Genomic DNA, 23,898 nt, shown 5'->3' with positions numbered 1-23,898 from the left:
GGACTTCTCAAGTCCCTGCCTCAGCATTTGCTCTTCGGCCCACGGGAAAACCACGGTCAAAAACCGTGGGCGAGGCAGTCCTTGTTGAAAATGTTTGAAGAATGTCCGGAAAAATTTCTCCAAAACGAGTAAGAAATCCATCTCTCCAGATTTATTCTTCCAAAAAAATTTCTTTCCTTAAAATACATAAAAACTTAAAACAGATAAATTGTTCTTTAAAAATAAATCTTTACATTAATTGTGTTACGTCCTACATCCTACACGGTTCTTCTTTGCGCAACTTTCTCACGATCAGTCGGTAAAACTCAAAGAGATCTCCAATGGAAATTCGTCCGTTACATATCTTATCAAGAAAAAAAAAAAAAAAAAATATATATATATATATATATATATATCTTAATGGAAATTTGGCCTTTACAAATAAAAATAAAACCATAAAACTCACTAAGATTATTTCAGACACATATAGAAATTTCCGATAAGATAAATTGTCCTTTGAGTTTCCGGCGATGATCACGTCCGCACCGATAAAATTTTATAGCGTCTACACTAAATACCACCACCAGGTATCTCGCCTTATTCCCGCCTATCCTTAAGTTCGATTTCCTATTGGAAATCTATCTTTATTACTTTCCTCCATTTTAAGATTTCCTCAAGGATCCAAAATCTTAAGGAAAACCTCCCTTCCAAAACCAAAAAATCTGAGTATAAAAGGAAGGGACCCAGCGAGAGTCAGCGCAGTTTTTAGTTAGAGAGTCAGCCAGTTAGTAGAGAGAGGCTTTTAGTATTACCCGAACAGTTTGAATATTGGGACTTAGAAACAATTCGCAACATTTTTAAGTGACTGTAAGAGTTTGTAACAAAATAGATTCAGTAAAGTGTCTGTTAAAACTATTCGATCTCTTTTCTCGTGTATAACCTACATCCTACCTAACACCCAACCACCCAGTTATCTCTCTGAATCAGCACTCAGAACTATTTGCTCCGGTGCGGACCACCGCACGTTGTACTTGGTTTCTGTATCCCCGCTAATCGTGGTGCGGACCACCGCACGCTTTTAGCCTGGAATTTTCAGATTTACGACATTATCCTTCATGCCCAAATCTAAGACGCGACGTGGGGGAGTAAAATACCGTGCGCGCCAATTACTTCTCCAGTACACGAGACCGGTTACGGAAGACAATTCAGAATACATCGGTGTTCAAAGAAATTATTTTGACTACGAATACGAGGATCTGTGCAACGCCTCCGATCAGTTTTCCCGGCGCGAAGGATATAACGCTCATCGGCCGTGGCCCTTCACTCTCATCCCCCTCAGCTGCAATCAGTCTCCGATCGACCCAGTGCGGATACCACTAACTGACCCCAGGAGGATTAAGTACACCTCAAGGCCGACTACACCTGGACTTTAGGATTGGAGATCTAAATACATTTCGAAAACATCCAAGTAGTAAGTCTAATTTTCACAATCCTCTCTCTCTCTCTCTCTCTCTCTCTCTCTCTCTCTCTCTCTCTCTCTCTCTCTCTCTCTCTCTCTCTCTCTCTCTCTCTCTCTCTCTCTCTCTCTCTCTCTCTCTCTCTCTCTCCCTCTCTCTCTCCCTCTCTCTCTCTCTCTCTCTCTCTCTCTCTCTCTCTCTCTCTCTCTCTCTCTCTCTCTCTCTCTCTCTAAGACTTCTCCTTTTGAAAATTTGCACGAGGTTCCGCCCTTGGTAAAAGGAGTTAATTCTCTTGACCAGAAAAGGGAACCACGAACGATTTGTTGAAGCCTCTAACAGCGTAATATCGATCATTACGATCGTTGACCTGTTCTCAGCCAAGGGAAATCGTTCGGCTCGCGCGGTCGCCTCCTCTCATACCGACCAGCGAGCAAACACCACAAATTCATAGTTTTATTGTTGCGTCCGTCCGTATACCTGACTCCTTCCCTTTCCCTCCAGGTTAGGATGTAACAGCACTAGTAGAGAAAAAATTAGGGGCCCCTCCGGGATGAAAAGTGCGATTTTTCAAAAATAGGGATGACAACGAGGTCTACTTCTAATAAAAACGAAATAGAAGCACAGTATCAAGCAGCCTTAAGAGGAGATAAAGATTCTAATTCCATAAGTACACCGCACACTTCACACCTTACATCGACGATCGATATTATCGATCGGTCCGTCAGCTGTAACACACAGCATCAGCGGCGAAAAGCACAGGCGCAACAATATATATATGTTATCAAGCTTTTTGCTAACAATTTGCTGTTACGTTTTGTCAACAAGTTTTGGCGACAAAATCCAAACTTAATGCGGACACAGTTGATGCCAATTTGTGGAATATTTTTGCTCAAATTTGTTGACAATTTGCTGACAAATTCCGAACAAATTGTTTACTGGGAACGGCTAAAATATTGGAGTTAAGTAAAATATGTATTGGAGAGCATTTTATAAGCATCATTTTTTGTTTGACAACTTTTTCCGTACAATGAATACTTTCTGAAATAATTAACAAAAACATTTTTACCTTTGAGGGAGTTGTGGGGCGGAGGGAGCATTTGCGTCAAAAATCCATTTGGAAATATTATTTACTAGATAAAATAAGTATTTAGGCTAAAAATCAGCCAAATTGGAGGTGATAGCTTTTCGGAAGTTTATCTAAATTTTTTATGACATTTTAAAGAAATTTTTTAAATTACGCTAGCGTACGATTTATACAAGTAGTGTTTTTTTATTTACTGGATTTTTCTTAGTATCGCTAGTATCGTTGATACTTCTTAGGCCGAATTTCCACTAAGCGCGTCACGCGTCGCGTTATCCGCCGCGTCACGAATTAACCAATCAAAACATTTCATTTTATTGCATTGTTTGCTGCGTTACTTCTTGGGCAACGTATCAGTTAGGGCCTATCCAGACAAACTTGCATATGTTTATAAGACTATGCAAGTTTGTCTGGATAGGCCCTAACTGATACGTCGCCCAAGAAGTAACGCAGCAAATGATGCAATAAAATGAAATGTTTTGATTGGTTAATTCGTGACGCGACGGACGACGCGTGACGCGCTCAATGAAAATTTACCTTAAGGCTGAATTCCCACTGAGCGCGTCACGGATCGGCGTCATCCGTCGCATCACGAATTAACCAATCAAAACATCCCATTTTATTCGTGCGACAAATAATGCAATAAAATGGGATGTTTGATTGGTTAATTCGTGACGCGGCGGATAACGCGACGCGTGACGCGCTTAGTGGAAATTCGGCCTAAGAAGTATCAACGATACTAGCGATACTAATAGCGTTTTCGATTATACAGGATTTGAACGACCCAGGGTTGATCAATCACTATTTTACTATAAATGCAAGTCTTTCATTGGTGGAGAGGTTGCAATGACGTCATTAACCAACCCTGGGTCGTTCAAATCCTGTATAATCGAAAACGCTATAAGAAAAATTCAGTAAATAAAAGAACACTACTTGTATAAATCGTACGCTAGCGTAATTTAAAAAATTTCTTTAAATTGTCACAAAAAATTTAGATAAACTTCCGAAAAGCTATCACCTCCGATTTGGCTGATTTTCAGCCTAAATACTTATTTTATCTAGTAAATGATATTTCCAAATGGATTTTTGGCGCAAATGCTCTCTCCGCCCCCCAACTCCCTCAAAGGTAAAATTGTTTTTGTTAATTATTTCAGAAAGTATTCATTGTACGGAAAAAGTTGTCAACCAAAAAATGATGCTTATAAAATGCTCTTCAATACATATTTTACTTAACTCCAATATTTTAGCCGTTCCCAGTAAACAATTTGTTCGGAATTTGTCAGCAAATTGTCAACAAATTTGAGCAAAAATATTCAACAAATTGGCATCAACTGTGTCCGCATTAAGTTTGGATTTTGTCGCCAAAACTTGTTGACAAAACGTAACAGCAAATTGTTAGCAAAAAGCTTGATAACATATATATATTGTTGCACCTGTGCTTTTCGCCGCTGATGCTGTGTGTTACAGCTGACGGACCGATCGATAATATCGATCGGTCACTATAAATTGAAGCCATATGGCATTTGTAAATAACAAGAATCTTTCTTATTTTTGTTGTCAAGACGATATCGATTAGCGGTTTAAGGGGTCTCTATGGGCGCGTTCAGCAGAACAAATCGCTTGGTAGCAATCGAACATGATTGGCTCTTACTTTTAGAACCAACAAATCAACGTTAAGTGTTGACTAGACGACAATTCAGCAGTTGTTCTGCTGAACGCAGCTTATGACAGTTTGTAAACAAGCTGTCATATGTCAGATCTTCGGTAGCTGTCTGCTCGAACGGACGTTTATGACAGCTCTGATATATTGAATTATATTTCCGTTTATTATTTGTTGAATGTTGAGTGTTTATAATTAAAGTGTTTTCTCTTATAAAGTGTTGTGTTGTTTTACTTATTTTCCGCGAGTTCCGTTGGCGCGTGTGATATCTCGTTCTGCGGGCGCAACATTTGGGGGCTCGTCCGGGATAGATCAAGCATGACAGAACGGGAAGCAAATGAAGCTGGATTAGTGTCACGGAAAAGACCGCGGCTGCGAGGAATGACGCCACTGAGTTCTGCCGAAGGGACATCATCATCCGAGACTACGGCACTCCAAATTGCTATGCAGGAGATACAGAAGCTTCACGCAGAACGACTACAACAGCAGGAGGAATTTCAAGTGCAGCTTCGTCAGCGGGACGAGATGCTACAAGGAATGGAGGAGCGGCTTCAACGGATTGATGAAATCCAGCTAAGTCAATTAAATCTAAGAGATAGTGATAGAATATCGAACAGGGCAGCGAGAATAAACAAATTAGATACGCGGGAATCAATTTCAAAAGAGTTAGGGTTTAAATTAAAACCAGATACGTTTGATGGTACGGGATCATTATGGGTGCGTTCCACTTAACGCCCGCAACGCTCCTAGGATCATTTTATCCTTGTTTTTCATCGAAAGTTAAACGAGGATAAAATGATTCTAGGAGCGTTGCGGGCGTTAAGTGGAACGCACCCTAAGAGAATTTTTCGTTCAGTTCGATTTAATAGCAAGAGCGAATTTTTGGTCGGAAAATACTAAAACTGTCGCGTTAGCTTCCTGTTTAAGGGAAAAAGCTAGGTCGGTATTAGATTGCGTTATAGAGATAGAAAATTTGCAATATAAGGATTTAAAATCGAAATTGGAGTTACAATTTGGAGATGGACATCTTTCGGGAACTTATTATACACAGTTTACTAATCGGCGGCAGAAATTCGGAGAAAATCTTTCAAATTTTGGTGCAGATATTGAACGATTATCAAGACTAGCATATTCAGAGTGTTCTGAGGAAGTTCGTGAAAAAATAGCTTGCGCACAATTTATTAGTGCAATTAATGATGGATTTATTAAACGAACATTACAACTAGAAGGGATAACCTCTTTAAAATTAGCAATAGAAAGAGCCAAAACGATAAAAGAAATTAATGAAAGTTGTTTTTCGGAAAAAAATAGAAAATATGGAGAAAAATTCGGGAAAAATAGAAATAGAAATTATAAAATTGAAGGAAAAGAAAGTGAAATAAAGGAAAAGGAAGAAAAAATAAATAAAAAAATAAATAAAGAAACGAATTTTTCAAAAAATAAAAATTTTAACAATAATTATTTTCGAAAAGAAAAAGAATGTTGGCAGTGCGAAAAATCGAGACATTTTCGAGCAGAATGTCCAATTTTAATCAAAGAGAAACAAACAAACTAGATTTTGTCGAATTAATCGGGATCGATTCGGCAAAAAAGAAAAAGACCCCGGAATTTAAATTGAGACGAATAGCAAAAGAAAGTTTTTGTTATGAAGGACTTGTAAATAATAAAAGGTGTAAATTCAAGATTGATACAGGTTCAGAAGTTTCTATTGTAAATAAAAAAATGATAGAAGAATCAAATATATTAAAAAAATTTTCGGAAATAAAAAAATAATTTATCCAACAGGGGAAAGAGTATTAATTCAGTCTCGCTCAAAAGTAGAAATCAAATTAGGAAAACTTTCTTTGAAAATTCCTATGATAGTGGCTGAAGTTTCAGATGATTGCATTTTAGGAGATTTTCTTAAAAAAATAAATCTGGAAAAGATTTTCGAACCTTATTTTAGAGATACTTTCTCTAAAGTAGAATTCTCTTGTTCGCGGATTAATTTTTCAAACAAGGTTCTAGAGAAATTTAAAAAACTTTTTGAAGAAGATTTAAAGGAGTTGGATTCAAACCAAAAAAATGTTTTTGCCGAATTCTTGAATGAATTCCAGGATATATTTTCTGAAGAAATCATTGCAGGAAATTGTAATGTTGTGGAACATGAAATTGAATTAAAGGATTCTAAACCTATTAAGCAGGTCCCTCGACGAATTCCTATTCATTTGAGAAAGGATGTTGAACAAATTATTCTTGACATGAAATCGCAAGGTGTTGTTGAAGAGTCTAAAAGTCCTTGGATTTCTCCGGTAGTGATTGTGAAGAAAAAGGATGGTTCCCTTAGATTTTGTGTAGATTATAGAAAATTAAATGATGTCACAGTTAAAGATTCTTTTCCATTACCTCGAATTGAGGATATTTTAGATCAATTGTCTGGGAATTTGTGGTTTTCTTTTTTAGATTTGAAGAGTGGATATTGGCAAATTAAGGTTCGTTCTGTGGATAGGGAAAAAACGGCGTTTTCCATAGGAAATGGTCTTTGGCAGTTCACAGTCATGCCATTCGGTCTTTGCAATGCCCCAGCGACTTTTGAACGATTAATGGAGAAAATTCTTCAAGAATTCTTATCTAAGATTTGTTTAGTTTATTTAGATGACATTATTGTATTTAGCAAAACTTTTGAAGAAATGATGGCTAATCTTAGATCAGTTTTTCTTCGATTTCGTTCAGTAAATCTAAAGATAAATTAAAAAAAATGTTCTCTTTTAAAAAGACAGGTGAAATATTTAGGCCATGTTGTTTCTGAAAATGGAATTTCTACGGATCCTGAAAAGATTTCTGCTGTAGAAACTTGGCCGGTTCCTAGGACCAAGAAACACGAAGTTTCCTTGGATTTTGCTCCTATTATAGAAAATTTGTGGAAGGATTCTCGTTAATAGCCAAACCATTATTTTCACTTACTGAGAATCAAATCAAATTTGAATGGACTGAAACATGTCAGGAAGCCTTTGAGAAACTAAAACAGAAAATGGTTTCAACACCGATTTTATCCTTTCCAAACGAGTTAGGAGAGTTTATCTTGGATATATACTGACGCTTCAAATCATGGGATAGGAGCAGTTTTATCTCAAATTCAAGATGAGAAAGTTATTGCTTATTTTAGCCGAGTTTTAAGCAAACCAGAGAGAAATTATTGTGTTACACGCCGAGAATTATTAGCCATTGTAGCCTCAATAAAATCTTTTCATCATTACCTTTATGGTAGAAAATATATAATTCGAACAGATCATGTTTCATTACGATGGTTAATGTCTTTCAAAGAATTAGAAGAACAGCTGGCTCGTTGGTTGGAACGATTACAACAATATGAATTTGAGATAATTTATCGAAAAGGACGGCTACATCAAAATGCTGATGGCTTATCAAGACGACCTTGTTCAGAATCAGATTGTAAGTATTGTTCTAAAGTAGAAATGAAAGAAAATTCTATTGCTCGGATAATTTTTCATGAGGAAAATTTAGAAGATTGGCAAAAGAAACAAGAAAAAGATCCCATTATTTCTATTTTCATATAAAGAAAGAAATTAGGAGAACGTCCTCTCCAACAAGAATTAGCTATGTTTGATCCTTCTGCAAAGATTTATTTATCATATTGGGATGCATTAGTATTAAAAGACGGAGTGTTATTTAAAAAATGGGAAACTACAAATTTAAAATCTGTAGTTTTCCAAATTATTGTTTCTAGAAAGGATATTAAACAAATATTAGAATTGGCTCATGATTCTGCGATAAGTGGACATTTTGGAATAAATAAAACATTAGAAAGAATACGAAAACGATTTTATTGGGCCACATGTAAGAATGATGTAAAAAATTGGATTCGCTCCTGCAAAATTTGTGTTGCAAAAAAAGGACCATCTGAAAAAGGAAAATTACCCATGCAGATTTATAATGTAGGAACTCCATTTGAAAGGGTGCAAATTGATATACTTGGTCCTCTTCCTTGTTCTTCAGAAGGAAATCGTTATCTTTTGGTAATTATTGATTGTTTTACAAAATGGGTAGAGGTTATTCCATTAAAGAACATTAGAGCCAAAACTGTTGCCGAAGCATTTGTGAATCAAGTAGTTTCTCGTTATGGTGTTCCTCTAGAGATACACACAGATCAAGGAAGAAGTTTCGAATCTAGAATTTTTCTAGAAATGATAAATTTACTTGGCATAAAAAAGACTAGGACAACTCCTCTGCATCTTTAGTCAGATGGACAAGTAGAACGCCATCATTAAACAATTTTAAATTATTTAGCTAAATATATTTCAGAAAACCAAAAAGATTGGGATAAGTGGATCTATTTGTATTTATTGGCGTATCGATCTTCAAAACATGAAACTACTGGAGTTTCCCCAGCAGAATTATATTTCGCTCAGGATTTAAGATTGCCTTTAGATTTATTAAGAGGAAGTCCTCCAAATCAAAATAATGACATAACGATTGATGTTTATTTACAAAAACTTAGAGAAAACTTAAATAATATTCACATTGAAGCTCGACAACGAATAGAAACTCAATCGTTGCGTTCTAAGGCTAGGTACGATCAGAAGGCTCGTCAAATCAGTTTTGAGGAGGGACATGAGGTTTGGTTTTATAATCCTCGTAGGGTTAAAGGTAGAACACCCAAATTGCAAAGTTATTGGGAGGGTCCGTATAGAATTATAAAAAAATTAAGTGATGTTGTCTTTTGTATTCAAAAATCAAAAAAACACAAGAAGAAGATTATTCATTCAGATAGATTAGCTCCGTATATTCCGAGACAAACTTTGAGTTAAAGTATAACAGAATTATAAAAAAAATTGAAATCTGATTAAATAATTGTATGATTGTAACGATTAATGTAAAGATTTATTTTTAAAGAACAATTTATCTGTTTTAAGTTTTTATGTATTTTAAGGAAAGAAATTTTTTTGGAAGAATAAATTTGGAGAGATGGATTTCTTACTCGTTTTGGAGAAATTTTTCCGGACATTCTTCAAACATTTTCAACAAGGACTGCCTCGCCCACGGTTTTTGACCGTGGTTTTCCCGTGGGCCGAAGAGCAAATGCTGAGGCAGGGACTTGAGAAGTCCTTCTTAGGGCGATGGGTCCACGGCAGATACCTCTCTCTTGTCCGAAGAATTGTGAAGAGCGGCGGCATAGGAATTAAAGACGGCGAGAGGAAGTTAATCGATTGGGACCTGGATTGGTGCTCGGTAACTTGTTGCAACAGCACAAGGTAGAGCAAGAAACCAAGAGGGTACCCTGGAGTCGACGGTTTTCAAGTTCAAAGGTGTTCGATTGGGATCAAAATAGCGGCGCTCGGTAACTTGATGCAGCAGCACAAGGTAGAGCAGGAAGTCGTTAAAATGCCCTGGAGTCGACACTAAAAGTTCGAAGACAACAATTAACTTTTCTGGATTGATTTCAAGAAAAATTGTCGGGACGACAATCTTGAAGAAGGAGGGCAGTGTTTGCGCCTGTGCTTTTCGCCGCTGATGCTGTGTGTTACAGCTGACGGACCGATCGATAATATCGATCGGTCACTATAAGTTGAAGCCATATGGCATTTGTAAATAACAAGAATCTTTCTTATTTTTGTTGTCAAGACGATATCGATTAGCGGTTTAAAGGGTCTCTATGACAGTTTGTAAACAAGCTATTATATGTCAGATCTTCTGTCATAGCTGTCTGCTCGAACGGACGTTTATGACAGCTCTGATATATTGAATTATATTTCCGTTTATTATTTGTTGAATGTTGAGTGTTTATAATTAAAGTGTTTTCTCTTATAAAGTGTTGTGTTGTTTTACTTATTTTCCGCGAGTTCCGTTGACGCGTGTGATATCTCGTTCTGCAGGCGCAACAATATTATAGAAAATAAATGCTAACATTTTTTACGTAGATGTTACTTTAAAATTTAATTATCATCGATTAAATATTTGATTAAATAAATGTAAAAATAATTTTATATACATTATATATATGTATATATTCATTATATAATGTATATAAAATTATTTTTACATTTATTTAATCAAATATTTAATCGACGATAATTAAATTTTAAAGTAACATCCCATACAGCACAGAACATTGCAATTACATTGCAGCAATGTTACAATTTTGCAAGTTGCAATGTAATATTGTTGAGACATTATTGGAACATGTAATTGTAATATTTCGTGAGAATGTGACAGCAACATTCCAAAAACATTACAAAAGCAATATTCGGTAATTGCTAGTTCGTTCGTTTACCGCTATGCGACGCGCGTTGCGCAATCTATCTCGCATTTAAGTTTCAATCATGATTATATAAAACTTGCAAAGAGTGGCTAGTAAGATTAAAGACATAGTAATTACATATATTTTTTATTATACAATTTTTTTTTTTTTTTTTTTCGGAGATGGGAAAAATCTTCCAAAGACCCGCCCCTAGCCCGTACCAAGGGGGAGTGCTGGATTCAACCTGGAATTATATCCAGGCATAATCAAATCTGAGAATCTTTACCTTCTCAAAAGTTTCGATCCGGAGATCCCATGCGAGTGGCATCCCGGATCTTCCCCTCTGAAAACGATTCAACTCCCAGATATCTCATATACCCAGATGGTCAACCAGGCCGCCTACCAGCTAAAAAACCCACCTCAATAGCTACCTATAACCTTTCTGAAACCCCCATGATTACGAAGGCCGCATTTGCTGTATTCACACTGGGTCCGATTTCCGACGTACGACGTCCGATATCCAATAGGAGAATTTGTTTTATATAAAACAATCTTTCTTTCCAGTGTGAATCCAGCAATTGCAACCAGATGATTATACATTTCTAGTTATACATTATATATTGTTTAACCAACTTTCTCAGCTGCGTCTTTGAGTATTCTGATACCCCGTGAACAAAATCCAAGAAGAACGTACATTTTGTTTGAATATTATAATCTGACAAAGTCCTTTGGTCTTCCATTTCTTTATAACACCCATAAGTCAAACTTTGTATAGGCGGAAGAATTCCTAAAACAATAAAATGTTTTTTGTTATTTCAAAGTAATTAACATCAACCTCAATAAACATGTATATATTATTATACAGACTGTCCCGCATCGAGGGTCTGGCATGACATATCCTATAGTAATGAAGATATCTTTAGATCAATCTGCAAATTGATCTGAAGATATTCTCATTTCTATGGGCGGTATTCATAGTCCGTTCTTATATTCAAGATCGTCTTAAGCACGAACTTATATTCGCTCTCTTCGTCAGACACAATCTATGTGTGACGAAGAGAGCGAATATAAGTCCGTGCTTAAGACGATTTTAAATATAAGAACGGACTATGAATACCGCCCTATGTGATATACTATACCTGAGCGCGCGAATTTGAAGCAACTTGATTAATCAACTTTAAATGCTTCCCATTTAAAAACTATTTATAGCCTCGACATTTCAATGTTAGGATTTTCATCCCAAAATAATCTCATGAATGTGCCATTACCATATAATGCGTTCAGTATGAAACACCCTGTATATAGATTTTATCATGATTTTATCAATAGATGTTTAGACTAGTATAAGTCATTTTTTTTATTAAAAAAATATAAAACTCGAGATAATTAATGTTTCTTTTACATAAAAATAATAAAAAATTATAAAACTTTTGTAAAATATATTTTAAATGTGCAAAATTAAATTATGCAATTTTATTCTTTTATTCTAATAACAAATCTAATAACAAACCTCATTTATAAGTTTAACATATAGTTATATATGTAACATATAACTACTCTCTCTTTCTTTCTCTCTTCTCAAAAGTAGATTAAAGTAGATATTTATATTAAACATTTTCTTACCTACTATAAAGTAAATTTCTTCCTTCACGATTTCTATTGTATCGGATTCCTCAACCTCGACAGTGATGGTATTTTCTCCAAAAATATTCACAAAAATCTGCATGATCCTGTAACATAATATCAACTGCATTAATTTAATGATTCTGTAACAGTATAAGTATTTATTTGATTTATCCATTAAATTTTACCATCAAAATCTATTGTTTCAAATATTTGTTGAAAAATTTCTTTCTTTTAATCAAAACCTTATCTACAATAATAATTAGATGTCAAAATGAAGAGGCTTGCCGAGCATCCCAAGTCAGATTTATAATAATAACTACATCTTTTTTTTACATTTTTTTTCTCTTTACTTAATTTTTGATCACTGATTTGATTATTAATATTATTATATACAATTTCTTCAATGTTAGGAGATTTTAAGAAATTTCGACAGTTTTTCTGATTTTCTATACTCGATAATATTGATGCTGATCGAAAGTCTCAATGGGAACAAAGCTTAAAAATTAATAGTTTTTCGTCTAGAGATATTTTAAAAGTCTTTAACTTTTAACTTTTGCTATGCTGTGATGACATAGCCGTTGATATAATGCCGTCTAATGTGATGCTGTGTGTATGAGTGGGTGTGTGCGTATGTGTGGGTATATGCTGTGTGTTGTGTATACACACGCACGTACACACCCACCACTCACTCGCATACACACTTACACGATACATGCAGCACACACACGCACGCACTACACGCATATGGACGCACAGGCGCGCATACGCACGCACACGCATGCGCACCCGCTCCGTACTCCGTACCCGCCATATTCAAATAAAAATTATTTATCTTGCGTTTTAAACAAAAACAAATGTTGGAATTATAAATTCAACCGATTATTAATAATGTACAAACGACGTACAAACGATTAAGCACGATAAATTCATAAGTTATAGTTTACGTGATGTAATTGCGACATAGGGGGGGCTAACTATCATTGGCACAGTTACGAAAACTTTGTAATTTTTTTTTAAATTAACGAAAAATGTACAAACGATAAAAATCATAGTACATTCATGTACAAACAATGTACAATCCAAATATATAAATGTTTTTACGATTTGCGTTAGAGGGGGGGCCAACTATATAGACCTCACATATCGGAACCAAAAAGTCGTGGACATAGCACGGAAGAGACCCAAAAGATCGTGGACATTACCTACGGGATTCGTGGACATTGGCTACGTAGTTCAATGTGCACGTTTTGTGCACATAGAGGCGCTAGCCCACAGAACACAAAAAAAGCGGTCCACTCTCAGTCTTCTCTCTGCTCTTAGGTTTCTCTCTGCATATACTATAGATTACATATACTATAGATTGGAGCGTATTGGAGCATGTTGGGCATGCGACGCGAACAAACCTTAGATTTCCTGGTGTTTGCTCTGTTATTATTTGTATTGTGTTTTGTTGTGTTGACTAAATAATTCTTGTCAATTTCTAAGTGCAAAGAAACATGAAACTCCTCACGCACAACATGTTAACATCTAGGGCGATGAAAGGTGTCACAGTCGGTTATCCTCTGAGAATTGTCGTAAGATATCTTTTTTTTTATAGGTTAGCCGCTTTCGCTAGATTGTGTGCCTGTTTTAATTTTTTAACACATTTTATCTGGTTCTGATTTTTTTATTTGTTCTTCTTAATAATCCATCTAATTGTGTCAAAAAGTAATTTACCTATTTGTGTCGTTAAAAGATATTCGTAAAAATTTATAGGCCAGAGACATCAGGGTATCCGAAGTAGATTTCAATCCGGAATACATCGCTAGGATAATCCCCAAACTTGACTGGACAGTACTGTGGAAAGCTGCAGAGAGCGTGAGTTTACTTTCTCCGATGTTCCACTGAAATGTCGCATAAATGATTTCATAATAATACTACAGTGGCAAACGTTTTATTATAGATAGGACATGTCGGTGAATTACCTCAGATTTTAATAGAAGATTTTGAGTCAAACGAGGATTTTTTGAAAAAAGTTCACCACGTTTTATTGGAAGTCGAAGTTATAAACGGAGAATTGTTGTGTCCAGAATCCGGTAGAAAATTTCCCATTAACGATGGCATTCCAAATATGCTTTTAAACGAAGATGAAGTTTAAGTAACAGAAACCGAATATTCCAAGAATATTATTGTCACCTTTTATTATTATAGTTGTTAAATAATTCATACATACATATCTATATTATATATACTTCTCTATTAATTTAACGTTTTTGTATTGATATATTAAACACTTTGTATAATTTACTAACGATAAAGAATGAAATTAGATATGTACAATTTAAAATCGACTCGGAGTTTGAATAATTTAGGAGGTATATGAAATTTATATATGTATGAAAGAAGAAATTTTCTAAGCTTCCATCTCAAGTAACTTGGAAATAAGCGTGTTTAGTTAGAAACGAGCATGTAAAAGATATAACATTTATTTTTCAGTAATTCAAATATATTCGATGAGTATACTATTAGACAGTATTATTTAACAGTTTGCATGTTTCCAAGCTAAAAGATGCTGTTTGAAACATTTTGGAAGTGCGAAATAAGTTTACATATAAACACAATTTAAATCTAAAGTGGATGTTTTTTTTATAAAATATATATAATATAAAAATATAAAATTTTTTGTTTTTCTTGTAAATAGCTTACATCAGACATTGTTATATCGTACTTTGTATACTTTAAGATGTCAGATAGGAAAGAAACAAATAGAGTTGCTCCCAATAATTTGTTCTATTAAATGAGAAGAATTGTTCTTATTTAACTGGCCTAAATCGTGTGTGATTAGCAGCTCTTACATAGGCAACTTAAATTAAATTAGATTTCTGTATACGTAATACGATTATACGGATATTTTATTGCACAGATATGTCTAGAGACAATGAAATACAATTTCTTGTATCATCTGCAATATGATTAACATACATTTTTTTTTTTTTTTTTCATTTACATCACGTGTATATTGCTACTCGGATAATATTCGCTTGAGTATTATCTATTCCATTATCGGAGTGAGCTTCTAGGAATGTAATATTTTGATACAATTGTTTTCCCATAGTTATAGAACACAGTAAACCATTGTAACAATGTCACAATAAAATACATTCAATTATAAGTAGAATAGAGTATGCTCCAGCATATGTTCTTCTTGGATAATACTGGTTGATATATGAAAAATATGCTTATTGACAAAATATTTATTATGCACATATGTAACACAGTTACACAGCTTGGAGTCAGCAATCTTTTTTTTTTTTTTAAGCTTCAACTATATCAAGCAGCCGGAGTTACTCGTGTGATCATGTGTGCAAATGTAATAATTTATCAGTTACAAGAACATATCTCTGAGACAGAATTCTTTAAGATGTATATATAGTAGCACAAAATGACAAACATTTATTGCACAAAACCCTTTATAATACGTAATTTAATTACCTATACACGAAACAAACGTTACAAACTTTTATTTCTGCTGTTCGATCGCTTTTCCATGGAATGTAAAACTATCTCAATTAAAATATGTTTACTAAAAATAAATTTCTAAAATTATCCTCTTCGTGGAATGACAAGGTGAAATTTTTTACGTGCACACATATGAGAGATCCAACTAATACTTTTTTTTGCAAGGAATAATACGTACATTCAGGAGGTGTTACTTCTAATAGAAAAATGGCTAATATTATCGAAGGACGTGTAATCTACTTGTACATATTAGTTTTCTGTACCAATGACAATGTTCAAAATATAGTCAAAATATATTACTTTATACCTTGTAATTTGTTCTCAAGAGTCAAAAAGCTATAAAAATAGCTCTCAACTAACAGCCACAGCCCATCTGTTATTAACATTTTAATCATATCTTAAATATTCGTAAAGGCTGGATTATTCTTGAATCAAGCTATGAAAATATTTCTGTACATTAAAATTTGGCTATAGCATATATAAATATTAATTTTCATATTATAGTTTACTATTAGAAACCTTTTTTTTTTCCTTTTTTATTCTTTTGGTTATGGCCCATTCTCTGAATTTTAATCGATAAAGGTTTTACTGCATACAGATATGCCACTTTTTCTGCCATATCTTTACTCATTTCGTTTCTATCTGTTTTATAATACAAGCTTATAAAACATATCTATAAATATACATCCATCTAATGGAATTTCTTTTCATACCTATGTTTCATTAAAATATATATTTAATACTGTATGTTTGGCTTCAGATTTCAGATAGTATCTTCACTCTGAATATAACTATTATAGTAAGAAAAAGAAAGACCATTTGCTATTAAGGAATTCATCGATATTAAAACATTTAGTTTCCACCTGTTGTACGTAATTTTTTTTTAATCTTTATTTTTTCTCACTCAAGAATGTATAAAGAAATTTTATTTTAGTAATAATAATAAAATTGTATTTTATCTGTGAAAATAATTCAGTAAATAAAAATAATTATGCATTTTAATATCGATAAATTCTTCAGAACACAATGCATATACATATATATATAATTACTTACTTTACAAAATCAACACGATACTAATACATTTCAAGAAATATTAATAATGTAAAATACTTTCATTATACTAACGGCCACATATAAAATTATTAGGATCGATAAATCAGTGCTAATTCCCGGGATTGTTACAAAGTATCATTGATAGGAAGGGTGTGGTATAACGTATAGCACTTTTTTTTATAAAATTCTGACAAAAGATGTTGGTTTCCAACTATAAATTAATTTTGTTTATATTTATGCAACTGTGAGCACACGTATTTAATTAAAAAAAAAAAACTGTATAGCAGTTGATACTTTAGAACACTGTCGGAAATTAGCACTAACTCTTAAGCCCCATGAATGACTAATGAACAATACTGATGTCAAAATCTTTAGCAAACTTGTCCATATTTATGGAGAAAAGTTTAAAAAAGACATCATTTACACATTATTTACTTACGCACATATTATACACACATAATTGTAATCAAATTGAGTTTCTCTGTCAATACTCAAATATGTACTAAGAGCTCCGGCGTATTTTATACACATAAGATATGTCAAAGATGAAAATGCTGTAAAATTTAAATAGTGTATGTACTTTAAGTTATTATAATGTATCAGAATAGAATTTCTATGATATCTAGTATAACTGTAAGAGGGAAGATTTAATAACGTATTTGCCACTGGAAAATATACCGTACATTGTGTTCCAATCATGCTGTATCGTTCGGAAAAAACTTTCTGACATATTCTGTACATGCAAATACAGATCTCACAACTAACAGTAATTGAAAAAAGTTTTGGCATAATCAAGATGCAGCGCAGATAGTGCGTCTGCCTGTCATTAAAATTGACGAAGCTTCTAAAGATTTTCTGTCGTCTACGCCACTTTCTAAATTGATGGCACATGCAATAAATAAAAATAGATTTATCACGAATCAATATTGACAACTTAATGTAAATGATAAGTACACGCAATAAATTTATTAAACAACATAAATTCTTTATTAAATTATACGATAAAAAAATATATGCGTAATAGATTAGTGTGATTCCAGTAAGAAATCAATGATATAAAAATATTTGAAATATAAAATAATTGTGATGTCCTAAACTCGGGACGGCTGTACGATTGCACTAAATTAGGACTCAACGCCTAACTATTTAACAAAGGCAAAAATGTCAAGAAAGAAACAATTGCACATATCTCATTTACCGCGACTCTCCGTATTGGTTACATTCCTCTGCGAGTAAATGGAACCTTGGGCCAATCCCCTTAACGGCCCTTTTCGTAATTCGGACTGGGGACCTTTAGCGAGGCAACTTTTATTTTTAGAAAGTAAACTTCCATCGCGTCCTACGGCAAGTGACTTTGAAAATGGTTGCTTACACAATAGACTTGGATCTGGTCCTGTCCATGGCGCGTAGTCCGGCCTGAAAAATTTTTGTCTCGTTAATATTACGCGAAGACACGTGAAAGAATTCTCTTTCTAGCCTGATATATATATATATATATATATATATAATAATCCTTTCAACGTACAACAACAGATCATTATTCGCTCCTTTTAGTAAATCCGAGTTTGTTCCGACTGGTTTTATTAAATATGGCGATTTATATTCCTTGTCCTCTGTAGTGCTGGTTCCCCGTGAAACTCTGATACACAAAATATTAAAATAAAATATTACGTATTTTCCGAGCTGGAATGCAAAAAGGATGAGCGTGTGATTAACTCTCTTTCGGAAAGTTTTTAGCAAAGTAACTTGTATAAAAGTCTTGTTTTCTAAAGATTTTTAGAGTTTCTAAATTTGATTGTGGTTTTAGAATTCCAAAATTCAAAAGGGCGAATCCAATATGGCAGATCGAATTTCAACAAAATTAGTCCGATTATCGTGAAACTCGATTTCAGGGTTTTTTTTGTGATCGCTGAACTCAAATGTCACTTGAGCAAAAACCTCAAAAACATCCTAAAATCGAATTTCAACACAATTCGATTGTTTTCTAAAATTTGGCCCACTATATTTGAGTTGGTTTGTCAATTAAAATTTCAAAACTCTGAGATTCCATTCGAATTCAGTAAAAACTTCCCAAAACCGAGTTTCAAAGTAATTATTTTTTTTTAAATTCGGTCCACGTTAGATCCGTCATTTTGAATTATGTATTTTGACTTTAGATTTGAATAAAGCATCAACAAGTACATCTCCAAATTTTATAGAGGACACTCGGAAAGGATTGAAAGGATACGATTAGCTTACTTCGGTATCTCAGTCTTATTTTTGGACCGTTTCGACTTTTCAGTCTCTGCGTCTTTATTCATCTTCTTCTTAATTGGGGAAGCGGTTAATTTGATAGCTTCTGTCACCGGCGGGCTATCTTTTCGTTCGTCACTTCTGCTACTGCAATATTTCACACGACTTGTGAGAAGAGCGAGGGAAATTTGCATGCTGCGCCCGCTTTTCTATATTATGGAAAAGTAAAATCTTACCTTTGGCTACTAGAAGTACATATTGGCCGAGTAGCTTCCTCTGCCATTACTATATCTAATATATGTATTGCTCTTTCCTCGTCGTAATCCACACTATCCATGGCAAGCAACAGCACTCGATCGGGAACCGTCTTATATTTTTCCATTAAACGTGTTTTTACTAGAATTTTATATTTTTATAGTACATTTCGCAGCAAAACAGGAAGAAAACGGAAACTGCGAGCATTGCAGTATATACGTACTCTTATTCTTTTCTTCCATACTTTTAATACGCGGAGGAGGTGTCGGCGCCGTTGGCTCAATCTGTCCCTGTAAAATGAGTTGATTCTTTCGATAAACGAGACTGTGCGTATTACACGAAACGCAACGGCGTGTCGATTTTCAATTCATTACCTGCTCCTCTTCTTTCTTTCTCGCTAAAGCTTTGGCAGGAAGAGTAGGATTCCGTTTTTCGTAACCTAGATCGATCAGTTTGTCGGACGCCTTTTGCACATTGTTATCACTCTGTTCCAGCATATCCAGCAATATCGTTTCGTCTACTTTTGGAAATACATTCTTCAGGTACCTGTGCACACAATCCAAACATATGAATGTTTAATATAATTATATTATTGCATGTGTGCGCAACATATAGACATAATGCATTGCATATGTACTTGATATATCTTTGAGCAATAGTATTCAAATTATAATTCATCTAAAAAATGAATAATCTAGCATAATCGTATTTAAATGTGACGCGTGTACACAAGTTAATAAATATAACACATAAAGGATACAATAATTAACGTTACTTATAGTATGTACATGCGATTGATGTCTAAAAATCAATTTGTGATCAATTTTCTTTTCCCTTTTTTACGAATCAACAATAAATAATGCTACACATTCAATTTTGCCCAAGTTTTTTTAGACTACAATGCACATGCGCATACTATCATGCTTAAATTTTATTTTATTTCAGAATAAATGAGTTCCTTTTCATGTATAAATAAAATAATTTTTAAATCAACTTTGTATTTAAAAACAAATATTGTGAATGTAACGCTTAATATAAATACGTAAGAAACTCTTTTATTCCTTTGAAAATTTGTAACAATACATTAACAAAACAATGACATCAAATTAATAATATAAGCTGCTCGATTTGTGCCGTTAAGGGACAAAATTAATATAATATAAACAAAAACCAACCTATTCTAGATAGGATATATTTCATACTATCCAACATCTATGTTACTGTTACCGGGAAGAAACTGAAAGATAAAACAAAATCTATGTAACAAATGTCACAAAATTGGATCAATTCAAAGAAAATAATCCTTTAATCTTTTTTATGAAAGCAATAAAAGAGTAACAAAAGTAAGACAGTGAGATTAATGATAATACAAATCTGGTTCTGAGACTACATTATGAAATATTTGCTACCGTGCATGACACAAATTATTTAGGAATTTGCAGCCGGCCAATTTATACGTAATTCATTGCATCTCTAATACTTAATGTCTAATTCAAGGAAATCTATAAATTTCGTACATGCTACTGCTACATAATACTGATAATGTCATGTATATCCGCGAAATATATCAGACAGCTATGACAATGCGAAAAAAAGCAGTGCTCCTATATTGTCTGGTATATTTCCTCGGAATTGTCACAAGATACGATATCAACATCTAGCATCCAGACTGGGTGAGAGAGACTGAAAAATTATGTATACGTAGGTTAAACCTAAGTTTCATTTTTGGGGAGTTTGGGGCTGCCCGAACCCCGCGAGGCGGACTCAATGTTAATGCTGCGTGTATAGCGTGAGCCGGTAGACGCCATCTCGGGATTGCATAATTTGAATGCACTCCCACAGGTGTACATGGTCCTGGGGCACAAAGAGGATTCTTTTCCACTTGGAGAGCACTCATGACCAAAGCTGCTCTGTTGTGGTATCTGAAAGACATTGGCTGTCGACTTAGCACCAAATCTGACACAGCGCTAATTTGGGAAAGTGGCTTGCAGAGGGAGGGCTCTTAAGGGAGAATGTACTTGTAAAATTAAGTATTTTATGTACGCAGTATGTACTTTCCATATGTTAATGTAGGCATTGACATTAATACTGTTTATGAAAAATGTTAGACAAATCAGTATCGAATTGAAAAATTTCAGATGGAAAATGCTTGCTGAGAGAGTTGTAATTTGAATTTTACTCGTATGAAAAAACTTACTTCTTCAGTAAAAGACGAATGTGCGTGTCAGAGACCGTCGGAAACACAGCATTGATCTTTGCCACTTGCGACTCGGAGTCGGAATTTTGAATAAAGCTCGTCTCCGTATTTTTTACTGGAGTCGGAGATCCTAAAGTTAAATCGCCGAATCGAGTTGTCACTGCACTGGTGGATTTCAGCGATAGTGGAGTTTTCAGATCCTGCACATACACACACGATTCTGATTACATAACGATAGAAGTAAGACTGTCGCGGACGGCAGTAACTAACTTACTGATAAAGTGCATGCATGATTCATGAGTGTGAGGTCGGCTCAGTATAAATATCTAGTTACCTGCGCACTAGGAGGTAAAAATGCTAGTTGTGGATTATGATAAGGGGACGGTGTCGGATAAATTTGTGGAGCTCTGTGAGCACCCGTATAACTCAAGTGCCCACCGCCTCCGCTTCCTTCCTTCTATTTATTTGTGGTATATTGTGTGCGTTATCCAAATGCAGCGTGTGCATATCACAAGAATACATATTTACAGTGTGATAATGTATGATGTGATTTAAGTGCGAGATAGGACATTTTTATATGTACACATGAAAAGTCAACAAGTACCTGAATAAGTATCAAGGAGAGTGACATCTCGAGTTTAGACGAACTTTCATTTTTCAACAACAATACAATTCTTTTAATTATTATTTCTATTTCATAATCTTAATTCTTAGAAAATGAAGGATTCACAATAAGGATTGAAGTGTGTAGTACACTGTGTACACTTATAACCAGTGAAATATTAATACACAAGGAAAATCTTTTCAAAATTACTTAAACAATGTATTAAATATGGAAAAACTGATCTGTTTCTTTAGAAACATTTTAAAACACAAATAGAAAAGTTACATTATTTGTCAGTCACAATAGTTTCAAATAAATGCCACAATTTTTTCAAGATAATTCTTTAGCTTATTTTAATTTTTTTTTTCTTTTTTATATTAGAAGAAAGTTTAATATGTGTACTAAATAAATATTAAGGTTTAATTTCTCAATTTTTTCTCATTACTCTATAATTCTCTCTGTTCTGATTTTTTTCTGCTTTTAACAAACAACAATTACTTTTAATAAATATCAACACTGCCATATATAAACCATATATATACATGTACATGAGTTAAACTAATTGTTAACTGACCTGCATAGGAATAACCTGGGAAGTAGTAGTAGTGGTTGAACTCGGAGCTGTCGAGCTCTGAGATTGTATATACTGGGAATACTGCCAGTATCTCACTCTCGGATCTTCCCATGTTGTAGTACGATTGAAATGATTTATGAAATATCTGCAAAGTGACAACAACTGTGTTTAATTTTTTGCATTGCTATTAACAAGCAAATCGATTTTCAATAAGTATTTTTAAACCATTCCACTCATCAAAGAGAAAATCTTCAAAATCAAAGTATCACGATCGGCATGCGTTAAAAATATCATCCTCGTCAATGTTCCCTTTTGTTAATGAATTGTACATTGACGGTTTATTGTTTTCGAGAAGCTGCGACTTAAGGTATTAAGATCCATGCACACACTGTACTTTGTGCAACGCGGATTCACCGATACCGGACGATTTTGGCTTCGAGAAAATTTTACTAGTAGATCAATGATCAAAGGGGCGAAATTCTGTAGCAATTTTACGTACGGACGACCGCTGCGAATGTCGTATCTGCATTCCCAACCGGGCGGTAATTGACTTCTGTCACTCTGTTCCGCCATCTTTCCGCGTTCCGCGTTGTTTTGATAATTACGGCGAGGATGTTACGTCGATCACTCTCCTCCCTCGAGTCCGTTAGCGATACACTACCATTTATTCGACTTCGCTACGATATTACGTTGTGCGATATAGCAGCGAAATTGCATGAAACTGGACGAAACTTACGACATGTTCGACTGAGCCAGACTAAGCCGGTCGGATCGCTCTGAAGCGCTCTGAAGAGTAACGCCATTTAAATGCAATTTCCATGAACGTATAATTATTAGAAATCTATCCCGCACATAAAAGAATGTTCGGGAACAATTTCGACATGTTGTTTTCTATATGTGCAATTTTTGGATGTTTATATCAAATCCAATTTGTTATATCGTTGTGTTTAATGGAAGAATTCATGTAAACTGGAGCATTTACATACACATATCGGTGTGTGTGTGTGTGTGTGTGTGTGCTAGCACTTTGAGAATCAAATCAAATAAGTAACAACAGAAGGGATTTAAATCGATCCAAGAGCGATTAATCGCCATTTTAATGTGAAGTCTTTTTTTGCCCGAAACAATTCAACGACATTATTAATTGTTCTCCAAATCCGTTCCGTCGAAATGAGTCGAAAACGTTATAAAAGTAACATAAATACTTCTGTCGTGATTTACTTGCAGTTTTTATGCATTAATTTTGAACTATATCACATATGTATGATATTCAGCGTATACATTTACATTGATTAAATCATTGCGTAAACAAATTTGAATGGCAAATTAAAATTTGTCATTATAACTAGTCAAATTTAAATAAATAAATCTAGATAATTCTAGGATATTACATATATTTTACATAAGGAATACAGTATTTCCAAATATAAGAAAATATAAA

At 34.2% G+C, this 23,898-nt stretch overlaps 2 protein-coding genes and 1 long non-coding RNA gene across 7 annotated transcripts; 1 reads left to right on the top strand and 2 right to left on the bottom strand.

Annotated features, from left to right (window-relative positions):
• Positions 1-13,402: 13,402 nt before the first annotated feature.
• Positions 13,403-15,843, top strand: Trmt112 (tRNA methyltransferase subunit 11-2). The gene is made up of 3 exons (XM_012380482.2): positions 13,403-13,615; positions 13,797-13,898; positions 13,984-15,843. The coding sequence occupies exons 1-3, from the start codon at positions 13,538-13,540 to the stop codon at positions 14,176-14,178; spliced, it is 375 nt and encodes a 124-aa protein (XP_012235905.1). The 5' UTR covers positions 13,403-13,537; the 3' UTR covers positions 14,179-15,843.
• Positions 13,519-13,826, bottom strand: LOC137001546 (uncharacterized). The gene is made up of 2 exons (XR_010891525.1): positions 13,758-13,826; positions 13,519-13,665 (listed from the first exon to the last, which is right to left on the bottom strand). It is a non-coding gene; the product is annotated as an uncharacterized lncRNA (long non-coding RNA).
• On the bottom strand, positions 14,915-23,396 carry LOC105680050 (uncharacterized). 5 transcript variants are annotated; one of them, XM_012380478.2, is made up of 11 exons: positions 23,194-23,396; positions 22,458-22,602; positions 21,614-21,736; positions 21,280-21,479; positions 20,795-21,004; positions 19,457-19,628; positions 19,306-19,372; positions 19,064-19,223; positions 18,834-18,974; positions 18,121-18,234; positions 14,915-18,011 (listed from the first exon to the last, which is right to left on the bottom strand). In XM_012380478.2, the coding sequence occupies exons 1-11, from the start codon at positions 23,196-23,198 to the stop codon at positions 17,786-17,788; spliced, it is 1,563 nt and encodes a 520-aa protein (XP_012235901.1). In that variant the 5' UTR covers positions 23,199-23,396; the 3' UTR covers positions 14,915-17,785. The 5 variants fall into 5 exon arrangements, with proteins under 5 accessions (XP_012235901.1, XP_012235900.1, XP_012235904.1 ...); XM_012380477.2 differs by having other exon boundaries at positions 22,957-23,389; XM_012380481.2 differs by lacking the exon at positions 20,795-21,004 and having other exon boundaries at positions 22,957-23,383.
• Positions 23,397-23,898: the final 502 nt, after the last annotated feature.

The sequence above is a fragment of the Linepithema humile genome, chromosome 8, assembly GCF_040581485.1.
Source record: "Linepithema humile isolate Giens D197 chromosome 8, Lhum_UNIL_v1.0, whole genome shotgun sequence".
Classification (NCBI taxonomy): domain Eukaryota; kingdom Metazoa; phylum Arthropoda; class Insecta; order Hymenoptera; family Formicidae; genus Linepithema; species Linepithema humile.
The sequence above is the reverse complement of the archived record's forward strand: the minus strand, read 5'-3'. Positions and strand labels throughout refer to the sequence as shown.

Bases quoted from the DNA above. Each gene is read 5' to 3' on its own strand.
- Trmt112 (XM_012380482.2), top strand. From the start codon at position 13,538: ATGAAACTCCTCACGCACAACATGTTAACATCTAGGGCGATGAAAGGT. The intron at 13,616-13,796 runs GTAAGATATCTT...AAAAATTTATAG, and splicing joins GTTATCCTCTGAGAATTGTC to GCCAGAGACATCAGGGTATC. The intron at 13,899-13,983 runs GTGAGTTTACTT...GTTTTATTATAG, and splicing joins TGTGGAAAGCTGCAGAGAGC to ATAGGACATGTCGGTGAATT.
- LOC105680050 (XM_012380477.2), bottom strand. From the start codon at position 23,030: ATGGCGGAACAGAGTGACAGAAGTCAATTACCGCCCGGTTGGGAATGC. The intron at 21,005-21,279 runs GTAAGTTTTTTC...AATGTCTTTCAG, and splicing joins ATTCGTCTTTTACTGAAGAA to ATACCACAACAGAGCAGCTT. The intron at 18,975-19,063 runs GTAAGATTTTAC...GAAATATTGCAG, and splicing joins TGTACTTCTAGTAGCCAAAG to TAGCAGAAGTGACGAACGAA.